The sequence below is a fragment of the Nansenia antarctica genome, assembly GCF_963989245.1.
Source record: "Nansenia antarctica genome assembly, chromosome: 10".
NCBI classification, from domain to species: domain Eukaryota; kingdom Metazoa; phylum Chordata; class Actinopteri; order Argentiniformes; family Microstomatidae; genus Nansenia; species Nansenia antarctica.
Genome location: NC_137680.1, coordinates 9,591,764 through 9,609,911, shown reverse-complemented (window position 1 = coordinate 9,609,911; position 18,148 = coordinate 9,591,764). Strand labels below are relative to the sequence as shown.

The 18,148-nt window shown below is 40.3% G+C and overlaps 1 protein-coding gene across 1 annotated transcript; it reads left to right on the top strand.

Moving 5' to 3' along the window:
- Positions 1-10,890: 10,890 nt before the first annotated feature.
- cmtm7 (CKLF-like MARVEL transmembrane domain containing 7) lies at positions 10,891-14,932 on the top strand (the record flags this gene model as incomplete). Its single annotated transcript, XM_080540941.1, has 5 exons — positions 10,891-11,007; positions 12,618-12,794; positions 13,118-13,216; positions 14,187-14,300; positions 14,894-14,932. The coding sequence occupies 5 exons, from the start codon at positions 10,891-10,893 to the stop codon at positions 14,930-14,932; spliced, it is 546 nt and encodes a 181-aa protein (XP_080397067.1).
- Positions 14,933-18,148: the final 3,216 nt, after the last annotated feature.

The window sequence follows — 18,148 nt, the reverse complement described above, 5'->3', positions numbered from 1 at the left end:
CCCACTGCCGCCTCAGCTTTCAGTTATTGGCTGATAGACGTGGAACCTGACGTGGACTTCTGCTTTTGTAGCCCATCCGCCTCAAGGTTCGATGCATTGTGCATTCTGAGATGCTTTTCTGCTCACCACAATTGTACAGAGTGGTTATCTGAGTTGCCGTAGCCTTTTCTGTCAGCTCGAACCAGTCTGGCCATTCTCTGTTGACCTCTCTCATCAACAAGGCGTTTCCGTCTGCAGAACCACCGTTCACTGGATGTTCTTTCTTTATTGTATCATTCTAAGTAAACTATAGAGACTGTTGTACGTGAAAATCCTAGGAGATCAGCATTTTTAGAAATAGTCAAGCCATGACTTTTTACTCACCTCAGGCTCAGGCATGGGGGTGCAGACATCTTTGCAGACAGCTTTGCAGGCAAACGATGAGACGTAGATGGAGACGACCAACTCAAGAAAGTTCAAAACAGCCATGACACCTGAAATGCCCTTGAGAGTGCGCTGTGGTCAGGAAGGCACAAGAAATAGCCCATTAAGATAATCAAACATTAATCCATTAACTCCAATAAAAATGTGTTCCATTTGCCGATGTGTAAAGAATGAATGAACTATAAACATACAGATGTCTATGCACTCAAGCATGTAGACACTGATATGGTCCTGGAGATAACCAATTTGAGCAAACATTTTTTGGAAGTGCTCATGTAAGCTTTTACTTGGTAAAAATGTATTGAAAGTGTATTGTATTCAAACACAATTTCATCATGTAAAGACTTTAGCAAACACATTGGAAATACATGTGTTGCTTATTGCAAATGCATTGACAATTAATTGAATATATCTTATCACTCACCCTGACCAATGTGTTATAGAAATGTTCATTTGCACATTTCCAGTATGGAAACAGCAATGATGCAAGTTAATGTGGCTTGCACCACTTTACTGATATGATAAAACATTTATCAGTAACTGGGCAAATAAAAACCACAAGTTTTTTTTAGATTGCATACCATATATTGGTGACACAACCAACTTTCTCCCTCATAATAGCAGTATTGATAAGACAGATTCACACCAGACGCGTCAATAGAATAAAGGGTGGTGCCGATGGAAGCAGTTATGGCGGCAATAATATTCATTCCCAGTGAGCCATTCACCTGTGGGATAGAGAGACAGAGAGAGAGAGAGATTATTTTTCCTGCTATGACTGGTGGATAGATGATTCACTTACTTAGTCAAATGTATTTGTTGTAAGTCGCTTTGTAAATGTAACCGATAATACAATTGACCATTGGAAGTCAATAAACACAACTGATGGATATGCTAACAATCATTGACATACACTATCTACAAGATGTTGATGATTATATATCCTGGCATATCCTAACCCTAACCCAAACATTATTAACCAAAAACTTAAAGGTTAGAAAAGTAGATACTGACCAGACATTTATTCAGTTTTTTGTCTGCAGTAACAGTGAGAGAGCCTGCAATGATATACTGGGAAGGAATAAACAATATTCAGACTTTATCAATGTCATAGTCATTTAATTACAGTATAATAAAGTATACATCGCTGCAGTGGTAAGGCAGACTTCAAAGACATCTTACATCTGTCCAGAAAACCAAACCCATAGTTACAAATAGTTAATGAGGAGCGAACTGTAACTAACTGTACAGTGACTAACTGTAACTAAAGATCTGTAGATTTGTAGAAAACCAATTTACCTGTATAATAAAGTACCCTAATTGATTTTAAATGTTCTAACTTAATCTAACATAATTAAAATATTAGGATATTGTACTTTGTATTATTTCAATAATATAGAAAGCTGGGCAGGTGATTTAAAAAAAGAAAATAGAAGATAAGATAAAGATAACATTTTTGACTTACAAAAGTACTCCCCCAGATAAAGATTCCACTGTCTACTACCAGTCCCAAAGTGCCCCAACCGATTCCTGTCAACGCCATCATCAACCCAATCATTATTTGTACGGTCTGTGGGAGAAAAATGTTTTCTAGTTTCTGTCTGCCAATGCTAACTCATAAATACTATGACTATGACTAACTATAAACAACTACATAGTATCATAACACTATGCATTGGAACTATCTTGCCAAAGCCACCTAAAAACTATTTTAAATGATTGAAAACAGCAATTCTTACCCCCAATGCTTTTGGATCCCCCTTCCGGAAGCGTACGAGTGTTGATGGTATGACCTGTCCCAGAGTGTGAGGGGGAGAAGCGGCACCAGTCCCATTCACAGTAGGGTACACATGGGTGACCACTACCACCCCGTTAATGGTTGTTACAGCACTGGACATCTTCAGAGAGGAAGCTAATGTGGGTATTAAAAAGAACTGTTCTGCCTGTGCTATGTTATTGAGCCTGGGTTTTTATACTGTACCAGTCAGGGCAGTCCCACCCCTCCCCTCCCGAAGGAAGATGTCAGGGCAACAGAGAGCGCATCTGTAAGTCAGTGACAGTAAGTCATGATAGAGAAAGTCCTAAAAGACAATCCAAAGTTCATTCAGCGTGATTAAAAAAAGTTATTCCAGTAAACACATACAAGGAACAGAGGTAGTTCGGAGCTCATACTTTGACTTCTCGCTCACCTTCTTGTCCCCAGTTCTTTCTGTGACCATGCACATTTTTTAATGCACATAATACATACATATAGAAACTGCATTTATTATAGTGTTTCAACCAGGATTTAGTTATGTAGCAGTGGTGGTAAGCTGGGTTAGTTCTATGCCCCCTGCCACCTTGGGCCCAGGGATAAACTGTAGCTGGTAGACATCATGAAATCAACAGTGGGTTAATCATTGCCAAACAAGAGCAGACTGCATATTTCACCTGCAACAATACAGTATGAGTGCCAGCTAGATTTGATCACATTGCCCATGTTGGACCTTGGTACACAATAAAAACTATGAATGATGTTTCACTTTACCAGTGTCACATTTTTATTTATTATTATTACTATGTATGTATAGTATTTATACTATACAGTGCCCTCCACAATTATTGGTAAAGATGAGTAAAAAAGGTTGTAAAAAAAAAAAAAAAAAACTTTTGGGGAAAACACCCAACCTTTAATTGTAAATGTATTCTGAAAAAACCTGTCATCTGTCATCAAGAAATTATTTTTAACAAAATCACGTGTGCCACAATTATTGGCACCCCTAGAAAGTCTTCTGAACAAAATGTAACTGAAGCATTTTTCCCATTTATATTTTACCTTTTTAAGTTGATCAGAGTGTTTAGGAACTTTAAAGCAGTAATCCATGACTTTCTGTTTCACTGGGTTATAAATATGAGGCCATGTGAATGGGTCTGGTTAATAAGTTGTCACGTCCTTATGGTCATTTTTCAGGTCTTTCCAGATTATGAAAGTGCAGATTGTAGGCTTTCAAATGATATGTCATACATTGAAATGGGAGTAGAAATAGTGGAGAAACGCACTCTGAATCAAAACACAGGCAAAATAAAATAAAGCTGCTAATAGCTAGCACTAAAAAGGAACTTCACTACGAACATCTAACTGCATCTTTAGCACATCACAATATTCTGATAGAACATCAACATGCTAAAAACACATAACTACATAGTTACTAGTACTACTAAACGATCACACAGTACTTGTTTTTGAACACGTCCTAAAACGTATGTTAGTTTACAAGCCATATATCACTTACCAGTAGCCTACGGCAGAGGAGACAGTGAATCCAATTCACAAATTAGAAGTATTTAGTGATCCTAAAACTGTTCTTTTTTCGGGTGGGCTCTTCAACACTTGCGTCCCTTTTCACCAGATGGTGTCACATATTCCCTTATTCAACATGGGAAAGATAAGAGAACACAAATCAAATGAGGGAAAAGTGTGTTGGGAATGGCTATAAAAAATAGGCTCACTTGGGATTCTTTCCAGAGTGACTGGATTGGGCTGCAATGTGAGAAGAACTTGCTTTGCCAGGGGCAAGCTAATATAGCTCTATTGTGTGTAAAACCATAACATACCAACATTTTGTCATATTACCAATGTTGATGTTACAACAAAACAATTTGAGAGGGAACGTCATTATATAAAGACTGATACTGGCCTACCTTGGACCTATATTTACATCTGAATGTTCACTTCAATCTGCCACTTGATAGTACCATGCCATTTCAAAATCCATTTCTAATGTCTATAGGTGTTTTATTTCTCGCCTCTCATCTGTACGTTATATTGTTATTTAGCATGAACTCTTTCTATTGATGTAACCATCCTAAAGGAATACAGAAATACCTCATTTTATTCAATTAGCTACATCATAACAATTCAAGTAATCCACTTCAATTATCAGTGATCATTTTTATTGATCCTGAGAACAATAGAAACATTTTTCATCACAAGAAAACAAAATAAATTCTGCTCTGGAAAGTGCTGGAAAGTTAGTGCCTGCTGAATTCATTCACCTGACCGATGTCCCACTGGACGCATTCCGGGCACAGCTGCCACATGACCTCCACGTGACCTTCTTGGTTGTCAGCTTCTTCTCAGAGACAAATACAAAGAAGTCATTTCCAACATGTCTGTTGCCACGCTGTTGTATGCTTTCATCATAGAAATGGTGGGATTTTACCAAACTAGAAGCAATTCTGAAGCTTAAACATCTTGCATATAAAGTTTGATCACACTGATTTTGTGAGTTCACCCCCTTAGAATGAAATGAACAGAATTATATGAATTTTGAAAAATGATTTGTGTTTTATTGAGTAAAATAAGTATTTCTCCCCCTACCAACCAGCAAGAATTCTGGCTCCCACAGACCAGTTATGTGACCACACAGATTAGTCCTCTCACTTTAAGAAAGTACCCCTAATCTCAACTTGTTACTTGTATAAAAGACACCTGTCCACAGAATCAATCAATCAATCACTCAATCAATCAATCAATCAGATTCCAACCTCTCCACATGGGCAAGACCAAAGAGTTGTTTAATGACATCAGGGACAAGATTGAATTAATTAAAGATTAAATTAATTAATGAATTAATTAATGAATACATTTGCATTTGATCATTTGTGTTGGCCTTGGTGGGGAACACATACCAGTAAGAAACTCTTTACGAAGAGCGCCTTCGTCAATTCTGTTTTCTCCAATGAAGGAGGCCCGGCGGGGATTCTTTGGGAAGGCCTGTTTCTGCCTTGCCCACTGTTTGACCCCCCTTTCAAAGAAGTCCTCCACTTATTTTGAACAACTAGGACATGTCAACTTTTTTCTCAAGTGACTCCAGGGCCCTATTCCACGAAGGGCGATTAGAGATAATCAAGACTAGTTTTGATAATTCGCGATAATTTCAGCTCGAGTTCCGTTCCATGAATGTGGCTCAAATACATTGCTTCTTGGTTGCTATGCAACCAATCCTTCAGAACAAACCTGGTAGCAACCAGGTTTACAGTCTGGTTTAAGTAAGATGTGTGTCAAACATGTCTCACGAGACTTTGCTTTTAATCGTGAATATACTAATCAACGTATGTGGAATACCCCCCAGGATCTTCCAAATTGATGATGTCATCATCAGAGGGGGTCTATACAATTAAACATCAAAATATTCTGTTTTAGTATGGGTTGGCTATATTTTGTGCAAATTTCCTTATGGCCAGCATCATCAGGGACATTTACGGTCCTTCTTCCCAACCCAGCCTGTAACAGCATAAGGTCCTCAGTGTGTTTGGGGGTTTTCTCAGAGGAGCAGTTCAGCAGGAAAAACTGCACTGGCCATGTTTTGGGGCCTGTCCTCTTTTTCGAGCGTGAGACAGGCCTAACATTTTGGCCAGGGAAACACCTGCGAGAAAGGGTGTAGAGGAAATTCGAATTAAATCAATTATGACCTCAACTGTCAAATAATCTGTTTTATTTCCCCCTGCTTTTATCCTTTACAGATAAGACAAGAAAAGCTGGAAAATAAACTTCCAGTGGGACTTATTAATTTAATTTAAATAATAATATAAAATATACTGTATATAATATCTAAAATATAATAAAATGTAAAGGACTTGGGCTAAAAAATATCATCCAAATGCATCCTTTGAATCCAAACCTGGCCATGTTCTGTTGAACAGCTGTCCCCGAAGCCCCCAAAGTCCCCAATTGTGCCTGCCCTGGTAATTGAGGTGTGACCTGCCTGATGCCCTTTTTAGGGTGGGGTTTGTTGGTGACTCACGTTTAAATGTTATAAATCACTACTTTGACGTGGTTTTCTACATACGCCACGGGTAAGATCAAATTTGATCCAAAGTACTTTCTATAAATGAGGCCCCAGGCCATTTCGTGGCCTTTGTGTTCCTTTTCCACCTTTGTGTCTCTAAGAGAAAGTGGGGGCCAACTCCCCATAATCTCTTTATAATTTGCATCACAGCTAGCGAACGGAGACCCCCTCCTCATTACAGATGTAGACAGGAAATCCCTGTGATTGGCTTGTATTTTACCTGAGGGCGTGACTGTTACCTGTGCTGTACATAAAAAGCTAGGCTCTGTGCCTTGAACTTCACTTTTCTGAGGACGTTTGACTGTCAGACCTTTGTCTGTCATGCTTGTAAACTGTTCTCCTTTTGCAAAAGATAATTACGGTAAATACCTTTTCTATACAATCTGAAGAAAACAGGCTGCCTTTTGCTATTTTATATTTAGATACTTAAATACTTAAATTATTCCATAACAAATTCCATTACAAAGAAGCGATTTGGTGAGGCTGCGTTCTCATTTTATGCACCCAAATTGTGGAATGCACTGCCAGGGATGCAACCTCAGCAAATATGTTCAAGTCAAGACAAAAACCCCATCTTTTTAATATTGCCTTTAAATAACTAAATAATTAAATGATGATTATATAATGATTAAAGCACTTTGAGCTCCAACGTTTGCAGGAAAAGTGCTTGTGGGGGGCATGTCGCGTCTGGCCTGCAGGGGAAGCTGCAGGACGTTGGTGAAGGGGATTGGGGACGTAATTGGCACCGGCTGATGCCAATTGAGTCCCCATCTGACGGCTTCTTAATGTGTGTGTTTGTTTCCCCCGGGAGATCAGTAGGTGGAGGAGAGAGAGAGAAGGAGAACGAGAAGGAGTACGAGAACGAGAACGGGCGAGAGAATCTGTAAGAGAGAGAGACTGGGAGAGAGAGTGGCGAAAAGCACTGCGAACCAGCCGCGACCGAAAGGGTTGGGGCGAGAGAAGCGAGTGCGTGGAGAAGAGCTCCCCTGAGCGAGGCTCAGCATAAGAGACATTTACTAACCCAATGTGTGAAATAAACTGGGCTCCCGCCTGTTCTTATACCCCGGCAGTACTATTGTCCGGCTCCCTCTGTGCACGAACTTGTTACCGTGGCGCCCAACGTGGGGGCACAGGAGGTGAGCCGGGCAAGTAAGCGGAGTCAGGACGAGCAGCTACAGGGGGCGGGGACATGGAGTCGCCCCTTGGACATATCCTGGGGCACCTGGCCCAGCTCCAGGAACAGCAGGCGGCCATGTAGCGGCTACATCACGAGGCGCTGCTGGACATGAGGCGGGCCCATGCAGAGGACCGGGCAGAGCTCCGCCTCCGGGCGCGGGCAGGGGACGGGGACAGCGGCGTGGCAGGCGGCGGTCCGCGGATCCGCCTGCGGCGCATTACAGAGTTGGACGACGCAGAGGCCTTCCTGGCCACCTTCAAGGGGGTGGCTCGGGCGAGTGGCTGGTCAGAGGATGAGTGGGCGTACCAGCTGTGGCCCCTGCTGACAGAGGAGACCCAGCTGGCAGCAACACAGCCTCCCGGCGGCCGTCCAGTCCAATTATCCAATCGTCGTCAGGGCGATCCGGGACCGGCTTAGGCTCAGCCCCGAGGAGCACCAGCGCCGGTTCCGGGCTCTGACGTATGAGGCCGCTGGGAGGCCCTTCCTCTGTGGCCAGCGGCTGCTGGACCAGGCTCTGCTGCTGGAGCAGGTCGCCCTGGAGCGATTCATGGGGCGGCCGACCTCGCCACCACCGTGGGCCAGTCCCACTTAGTCCCACAGCCTATGTTCATGTCTACATAGTGCAAAAACTGTGGGAGGAGTAGCCGTGGCTATAATAATAAATAAATAAATCCATATATGTGAAATATAGTTATTTGTTATTTGTTATTAACAACATTGTTATTGTTAAAAGTCAGAAGAGCGACTTGTTCCAGGTTTCACCAGCTGCTGTCACAATTATATTTATATTAACCATAATACTGTATACTGTCATACGTACGTACTGTCTACATAATCATTTCTTTTGCACTATGCCACTATTTGCACTGGTTAGATGCCAAACTAGGTTGTGTTGTCTTAGTACTTGTACTCAATGACAATAAAGTTGAATCTAATCTAATCCATCCGCCCTCCCCCGAGCTGGAAAGTTGTTGTTTCATAAAAGTTCATAAAATCATAGAAGATTATTAAATTATATAGGACTTTTTATTATTATCTTTTTGACTACGTCTGAGAACATATTTTCACTATTTATAGCAACTTTATATTGTTAGACAGCTCTACTACAGAAACTGGAGAATCTAGTTGCCCTAGCCTACATCATGTACTCCATTTTTATTTTCTACCACACACTGAAGGGCTTGTGTTAGTGGGTATATACTGAGGACAAGCATGGCTGTTCAAAATGCTCATGCCCTTTTTAGGGTGGGGTTTGACACATGTGTTTGTGTAGCAACTACTGGTATGAACCATTAACACTTGTCAGCTTTGCTAAAGACTGTATGTGTGCGTGCATGTGTGTGTGTGTGTGTGTGTGCGCTTTCCCTAAAATTAGCCACTCTTTCCATTCTGCTCTGGTTCTTCCTCTGCGGTTCTCACAGGATGATAGAGAATAGCACCCTGTCTGTTGTCTCCATGGTAATAGAGTTGTTTATGAGTGTGGTGCCAGAAACAGAACCCTGTTGCTGCAAAGTTCCAAGATCTGAGGAAGTCCTTTCCTTTCCTGGTTCAGTCAGCCATTACTTCAGCGCCACTGATGGAATTCCTATTTCAGAACTTGGGCACTACCTTCTTATTTCTATTTTGTTATGTAACAACATGATGACCTAAGACAATTTGGCAAGAACCAGTAACTGTGTGTGTGTGTGTGTGTGTGTGTGTGTGTGTGTGTGTGTGTGTGTGTGTGTGTGTGTGTGCTTAAAGACACTGAATCTATTTGAGATGCTGGAGAATGAGTGCAGTTGTTTTTGGGCACAATGGCACACACCTTTTAGCAACTCTTAGTTACTACATGGTTACTACAGCCTTTTTACACTTGGTCGCCAGCTTGCTATGCCACTACATAGACCTGAAGCCTCTAAAGATGATTAAACAGCACTCAGCTCACTGACATGCTGCTATGTCTAATGGGCAGTTATTCCTTTCAGCTCCAGTGAAATATTACAGTATGTACAGTATGTAATGTGACACACATTTTGATTTAGCCTTAACATAACACAGGAAAATATTTGTTTGTGGTTTAACATAGCACTAGTATACGCTAGAGGCTAGACGGATTCCACTTTTCCTTGTGGACAAAGACTGTGTAGCCAAAAATACATGGGAAACCCCACCCCAGAACTGGGCCTGGTGCCACAATCAGCTAGAATATGACTACCTCTAGCTTTAAAACATAACTTAAAGCTGTATATGATTTGTTTAAACACAAATCACTAGTATAAGTCCCTTATCATACAAAAAAAGTGTTTCATCAAAACCACAAGGACCTTGTTTGTGTTTGTTTTCAAAGGAGATTTTTTTTAAACAAATCATATACAGCTTTAAATCATATACAGATTTTGTCGATCACTCCATTGTTTGTTTTTGTTGTCATAATACAACACACATATTATACACACATTCATATTACATATTAAACAACACATGCATTATGTATCATGTTTTAAAGCTAGATTCCATAACATTGATTTCTACATGCTAATCTAGTTTTTAGTGCAAGCCTGTCAATTATGAAAATAATATAAAGTAGGCCTAGATTGCTTTCTGCCACTTCTGTGCTTTTTATGTTATAGCTACAAGCTAGGTAATATCTTTTTTTTTTTTTTTGAGTTTTTGAACCACGTCAATATTCATTTTGAGTATTTGATCTGGCTATGAAACCAAAGAAGAATAGAACTTCATGAGCTCGATTGTCATAACATATCAGAAGAGAAGCCAAAATATAAACTTGTAAACAATGTAATTGTAAACAAACAATTTAGGATTGGAAAACGTGTTGTGGTGGGAGACTGAAGTCACTAATAAGTGGGGCATTAGGTCTGAATATAGGACATGTTAAGTAAATAGTGTTTTTTTGTTTTGTTTTGTTTTTTCTTGTTTTTGTTTTGTTTTTTCTTGTTTTTGTTTTGTCTTTTGTTGTTATAACTATTTCTTTTCACATGTTCGAAATAAAGCTTTCATTCATTCATAGGCGAAGTGCGTGATTCTGTTATCAATTCCACGTAGCCCCCCATGCTCTGAACCAGGCGGTGCGGTAGAAACAGCCCTTGCATGACTGATTTGCGGACAACGGGCTGTTTTGATAGCAGCCTTTTCTCCTGTAGGCCTATGAGCCCTCGTGGTGGCCAGCCAGCAGAGTCAAGTCAACATCGCTGAGTTTGGAAACTGCTTGTTTCCTGCAAGCCCCACCCCTAACACACACACACACACACGCGCACACACACACACACACACACACACACACACACACACACACACACACACACACACACACACACACACACACACACACACACACACACACGCACACCCTACAGTCATAGAATGAAGTAGCCGGAGCTCAACTCTGTATTTCGGTGACCAGGGGAAATTTGTTTAATAGTCCGCTTACAGTGTATTTAATTTATAGCTATTATCAAAATGTCTCATACCGTTGTTACCACATCTACTTCCACTACGACATCGAGTTCAGACGGAGGTTTTCTAAACCTGGGATACGCTCGTTCCATACAAGGACTGCTGAAAATCGCTCAAGTGGTAAAGTGCAGTTTTTCTATCACGCACAATTTTAACATGGAAATGCCTCCAACACGGAGCACAAAGCATGTTAGTTAGTTAATAATGCAACGCTGCCTTGATTTAAAAAAAAAAGGGGGGGAAAAGAAGAAGAAGAAGGCAAAACCGGAATTGCTTTGGTTCTGATTCGTAATGTAATAGTCATTCATAGTTGTCGTTTACTGAATAAGCTCCATCCACACACACTAGTATAAAGTAACAAGCCAAAGAGCACACAGACAGGCTAAACACACAACCTCTGCGAAGCATCGACATCACAGCTGGGATAGGCTGGACGGAAAGAGATGTACTTTCACTGGATGTTGCCATGTATGGCCCGATGTGGCCGCTCTTTGCGCTTCATACAGCCGACGTATACCCTTCCTTTTTTCTGTTAGACATTTATTTACATTTTACATGGCAAACAAATGTGTTAAATCAGTTGAATTCTTACAAATCTATTCAGTAAAAGAGAAATAACACACTGAAAGAGCAATTATCTTCTATCAATTCAAAGCACTGTCTATGAAGGCCAAGATGGGTTTAAATTGACTGGTATATTTCAAGAAGCAACAGTGCAGCGTTGATGCTCAGACAGGCATGCTTTCCAAGCGAAAAGAAGCTACCACACCGAAATCTTTGAAAGAAGTGCCTTGCAAAAGTAGGCTATACAGCCCCTGCACACTTTCACATTGTGTTGCAACAAGACCCTGAGCAAATGCCTGAATTTAATTTATTCAATTTCAGGCTTTGAGGTAACACACTGTGAGAGCTTATAGCTCTTCAACATAGCCAGGACACCACAGCTAACCTATGTTACCTATGTTAGACCACAGCTAACCTATGCTGAGCTGAAAGACTGCTACTATTGTCAACTCCCCCCTGGTGGCTGGACTATGGAATTGCATAAACAATGCATGCTTCCTCTCTGAAGGACTAGTGAGTAATAAAAAAAAAAGGTCTAGACTCTAGCCCAAGTAATATACAGGAAAAGCCCTGAGGGTATTCTGTACCTTTAACAACAATGACTTTTTTCATAAGGTTGAGGAAGCTAACAAAGGGTGTTATTTCCTGTTGAAACATGTTAAGTGGCTCAGCTTTTCCCTTGAGTTTTATTAATGGCAGTTTTGTTGTTCCAAACACCATTCTGCCGCCTTTATGTTATGAATCAATAAGGTGAATGTATGCGAGCTGTGGCCTCTTTCACAATTGGTATTTTGTTTTCAAATACAATTACATTTAAAACAAAACATACCTAACACAAAACAACCATGTGACAAGGACAATATACAGTACATACTATAAGAGTAAACGTGAAACATTTTAGATATAAACTTTATAATGCAGCCCTGGTGCATTTCTTGGTTTTAATGGTTATGGTTATAATGCTGCTTCACAAGTATGTTGTGATCGTTTGACATGGTATTGAATCCAACCTCGAGCAAGGTGTGTTGTAGGCTACCTGTTACACAAAGTACAGAACTTCAAACCAGTGTTCCCATTGTTGGAATAAAGGAGTAACAGTAACAGGCCCAAACACTACAGGATCGAATCAGACTGTGATGTATGTTAACCACCATGTGTGTCTCCAGGTGGCCCTCCTGATTGCTTACCTGTGTGTGCACTGTTCTGCACACTGGACTGACACCTCAGCCTTCCGATACTTTGAGGTGGTGACTCTGTGGTTCCTCATAGCCTTCCTGATCTTCTTCCTCATGTATGTGCTCAGACTGCAAAGCAAGGTGCCTTGCATTAACTGGACTCTGACAGTGAGTGGCCCTGCAAATGACACACTCACACACTCACCCACTCACTACAACCCTTGCTCTTTTTCTCTCTCTGTCACTCACTTTTTTACTCATTCGGTCTCTTACTCACATACACAAACACACACATGCGCTCACACACACACACACACACACACACACACACACACACACACACACACACACACACACACACACACACACTCAGGCACACACGCTCAGGCACATACAAATAGGCTTCAGAGTTGTATACTGTACATGAGGGCATTCAGCAGAGCTAAAATATGGTGGAGACACAAACCTTAAATGCACCCTTTGTGTTCCAGGAGTTTCTGCATTATGCTGTTGGGACCATCCTGGTCTTCATTGCCTCCATTGTGGCAGCTGTCAAAAGCGGAGGAATGTCTGAACTAGTTGCTGGTTCGGTGAGTGACATCACAGATACTCTCTAATTATGTCTAAGCTCCCTTTCAGAGCTTGGGAATATTAATTAATTGTATCGGTCCTAGCTGTGTTCTCTCTTTCTATATCAGATATCTCATGACAATCCCAACATGAATGTACAAACATTTCAATGAGCAAAGAGTGATTTTAGGAGTATGTTGGATGACATAGAAATAAACACAACAATGAAAGCATGCAAAACTTTGCCCCTGTGGTTTAATTGTTAATGCATTTGATACATTACTTTACTCTTTGACTAGTGTCTGGGTATTTCATAAAGTGTTGGTTATGAAGCTAAATCACTGTAAAAAAAATAATAATAAGCATGCAGCACGATAAATAAATAAATTATGCATTGTAAATGGTGAATGTTCATCTGCAATACATTTCAAATGCACATTAGCATTTTTACTGTGTTTTGGCGAGTAACTGTGTCAAAAAGATTTGTAGTTGTGTTTTCTGGAGCTGCTAATGTGGAGATTTGCTAGCAGGCACCAGAGCACAGGCTCTAGCCGTGCCCCCAACTCTGGTAGAAGCTGGTATTACGCTGTCTCATCTCTCCATACGCAGCTAAATAGCACTTTGAATACAAATGGAGTTGGCAAGCTATCATAGTAGACAGGATTGTGTGCAGAAACTCATATGCAGATACCTTCAAATACGACGTAGTAGCCTGCTTAGTTTTGAGCTTGCCATCAATGTGTCTCTGGTCTAGGCTCTAATGTGACCAGACGGACAGTTTACGATTCATTATCATTAAATACATTAAATGTTTTTTTTATGAAATTATCACTATAATGCAGGAAAAACTCAAATAACTTGTGAATGGATAATGACAAAGATTAACGATAAACATTGAATTATTATCAAGCACTTATGTTCAGGTGTTTAGATAACCAGAACATATGGTTACAGGTGGATATGAATGCTCACTATTCTGTTCTTATACAGGTATTTGGCTTCATCGCAACGTTTCTGCTGGCTGTCAGCATATGGACATCCTATAAGGTCACATGTGGTTCCCAGCCGACCAGTAAGTCTGAGACATGGTCCACACTCTTGAAAGTCAGAAAGATTCAGTGGTGTAATGCAATCATATTATGAAATTACACTACATTGCCAAAAGTATGTGGACACAATTATGGGGCTGTTTTTCATAGGGCTTGGCCCCTTATTTCCAGTGAAGGGAAATCTTAATGCTACCGCATACAATGATATTCTAGCGAATTGTATGCTTCCAACTTTGTGTCAACAGTTTGGGGCCCTTTCCTGTTTCAACATGACAATGCCCCCATGCACAAAGGTCCATAATGACATGGTTTGGTATGGAAGAACTTGACTGGCCTGCACAGAGCACTGACCTCAACCCCATCGAACCCACCTTTGGGATGAATTGGAACGCTGACTGCAAGCCAGGCTTTTGCGCACCAACATCAGAGCCCAACCTCAGTAATGCTCTTGAGGCTGAATGTGAGCAAATCCCTGCAACCATGTTCCAAAATCTAGTGGAAAGCCTTCCCAAAAGAGTGGAGGCTGTTATAGCAGCAAGGGGGGGACCAACTCCATAATAATGACCATGGTTTTGGAATGAGATGTTCAACAATGTTTGGGTGTCCACATTCTTTTGGCCATGTAGTGTATGTCCTCCTTTTCACCAGTGGCAGACAGGATATGACCACATCTTGGTTACAGTGTGAGCTTTACTGTGTACAGTGACAGATCAGGGGTTCAGTCGCTGGTTTTGCCTGCTGGCAAGTACAGATTCATTATCACAAGGGTTTGTTGACTGAACTTTGGTTAACTAGTGTTTCTCCATCCCTCTTTTCATTTCTCTCTCTCTCCTTCTCTCAATCTATTTTAGGTGCAGCTGTGTAAAAGCGATCAAGCATTTCTTTCCCTGAAGTAAACAGAAGTTTTACTGTTTAAGACAGTATGAAGAGTTTTTTTTATAACAAACAGTGTTAGTGTGCTGTGTGATGTTTTGCACATAACAACTGTTACTGGGCCAATGTTCCTCTTTGACTGTGAATCAGTCCCTCCAGGATCAGGGTCAAGAAGTTTCACTGCAGCTTTAATGAAATTATCACTATAATTCAGGTAATCAAATGCAGGAAAAAACTCAAATAACTTGTGAATGGATAATGACAAAGATACGGTTTGTACCATTTTGGGATAATCAACATATTCTCAATACTCTACTACTAGTGTCCAAATACATTTGATTGGCTGTTTTCTGTGATAATAGTGAATTGATTGATCAAATTTGCAATCCCTCACATATTATATTGGGAATGGCTAATTATGTGTTGAATCGTGTTATTGCAAAATGGCTAATTCCTGGAGGAACTGATCAATTCAGTTGGCAAAGACTGGGATTGGGAGAGCTGAATTGGATTTTACAAAGCAGGATCAACAAGTTTGTAAATTTACTCTAATAGATGCTAATTTCTAACCATTCGATTTATGGTTTATGAAGGCAGCAGAAATTCATAACATGTTACTGAGTGCTATTGCCATTTCAAGTGAATTTTCTTAAACTTGTACTAAGTATGCTGGCTAAGGCATTTCTCCTGCTTTGTGAAATACCACCCTGATTCCAGCATAGTTGTTAGGGGTCATAAGTGTGTGCTGTGAATAGCACTGTTGCTGTTAATTGTTTTAAGTGCCTCAAAAAGTGTTTGAAATGAAGGACATGACTAAGAACCAGCCCAAACCATCTCTCTATTTTGAATGGTTGGACTGTTTATATTTTTCAATCAAAAGATTGTTCACAGTCCAGTCTCAGAATCAGAATAAAGTTTATTGTTATATCACATTTTACAAGTATAAGAGAGTACAATTCTTAAGCCCAATGCACACGGCGTGTGAGTGGGTGTGAATGGAGAATCGAATGTTGTCGTGCGACAATATCGCATTGCAATGCACACGGCGTGCGATGCGATATTGTCGCTCGACAACATTCGATTCTCCATTCACACCCACTCACTTTGGTGGTGTGAATTGAGAATCGAATGTTGTCGTGCGACAAAATCGCACGCCGTGTGCATTGGGCTTTAGGCTTTAGTTCCTCGATATTGCAGCAACAATTCTTACTGTTAGGAGAAAATGCATGATTTTAGAGTTAGGTATGCACCACGCAGCTAAAGCCACCATGTTTACATTATTTATTTGAGAACATACGATTTTTGTGATGATAAATAAAGCCTTGGAAAATTCTTGACCATCTGACAGTGTTTTCGGTAGTTTAAAGGTCATCCTAAAGATACCATGACATCACACACAGTCCCTACTGCTCCAGTCTTCCTTCAGCGCATGCAGTGATTTTAGTTTTGTTTACATCCAAATAGACTGGACATGCCAACTGATTGGAATTGGAAACTTACTGTGAGCAACACACTTTTACACTGTTTACTTTAAATGTACATAATCATCCATAACGAAGTAAACTGTGTGAGTTGATCCTGTAAAACATATTGTAAAACCATTGGCTGTAATCTTATTGTAGTTATTGGAAATCACATAATTTATTTTCTTCTAATTTCCCCTAATCATATTGGGGTCCTTTTCTTTGGACCTTTTCTTATAATTTCTTCTACAGAACATAGACAAAATTATGTTTTCATCATAGACTGGTATGGTGCTGGAGATAATGGCTATGAGGTAAGATAGAGGAAAAGAGGCTTTTTTTTCAGAAGCTTATCTGAAAAATGCTAATTTACCTAACCTCCACCTGTGCACTGATGGAGAGCAATGTTTTTCAGAGATATAGGATTTCTTTATAAATGTTCATTTATTGGATTTATTTATGAATTTTTTGGTATATGCATTTTGCTTGATTTGAAGTAAAGGAATATCATTTTTGACTCATTGGCGCTTTTTGGAATCAAGTTCGTTCTTAGGGCATCAGGTAGCCTATGCAAATGGTTTACTTGTTTATCAAAAGATCGTTGAGCTAACGTGTTCCGTCTCCCAACAGCTCGCTAGCAAACTATGAGACGACTAGAAAACTTTGGCTAATTAGTATCAAATATAATGGCTCATGCATTTCAAATAGGTAGTGTTTATAGGTAGTCCGCATTAACGTGGAACGGCTAATTTGCTCACTGCCTCACTCCCCTAAGAAGTTGTTTGGTTTCTTATAGCCTACATCCCGTTAGGTATCATTAGCAAAATAAAAACTAGCTATAGATATTGTGCTGTATATTTAGGCCTACAGTGATGGCATGATGACTAATAGAATACAAAACGACTGAATCTTAGATAGTAGAACAAGTATGTGGAATTTGGTATTCATCATCTCGATTACCAAACATATATTCAGGGGTGCAAACTGGTGATGGCCCAAAAAGGTGACAGGTTTTTCTTTGTGGCTAACCTTAGCGCTAGCACTAATGGTGTGAAATAGATACCGCTAGCACTAACGGTGGTCTAACAATGATGCATGTGTAAGTAGCGGCAGCCCTGACCTTAACACCTGTAGAATTACTTCGAAAACTGTTTACCGTGACTGAGTTCTCGTAGGCCGAACACCCATCTCTGCAATCCAAGTTACATAACAGATATGCCTCAAACAAACATTGTTTGCATGACAATTTTTGCAGGGTTATTATGCTTAAGTTGAGAGAAACTAACATTCACATTAACTAAATGGAAAGTCAAGAAGGCTCAGGTAGAATTCCCTTTTCAAGACCCTAGTCTTTCTCAAAGACAATTTGAATCTAACACACAAGGTATGACCTGGCAGGGGTATACCTGCCTGCATTGGCAAGGGTTTATTTGCAGTAGTAATGGGGACTGAGGTTATGATCATGTACAATGAAGCTGAATCATAAAAGTTGATGCAACCAGTGTAACATTATAAATGACTGGCGTTGAGCGTCGTTCTTTTATCAGGGGTGCAAACTGGTGATGGC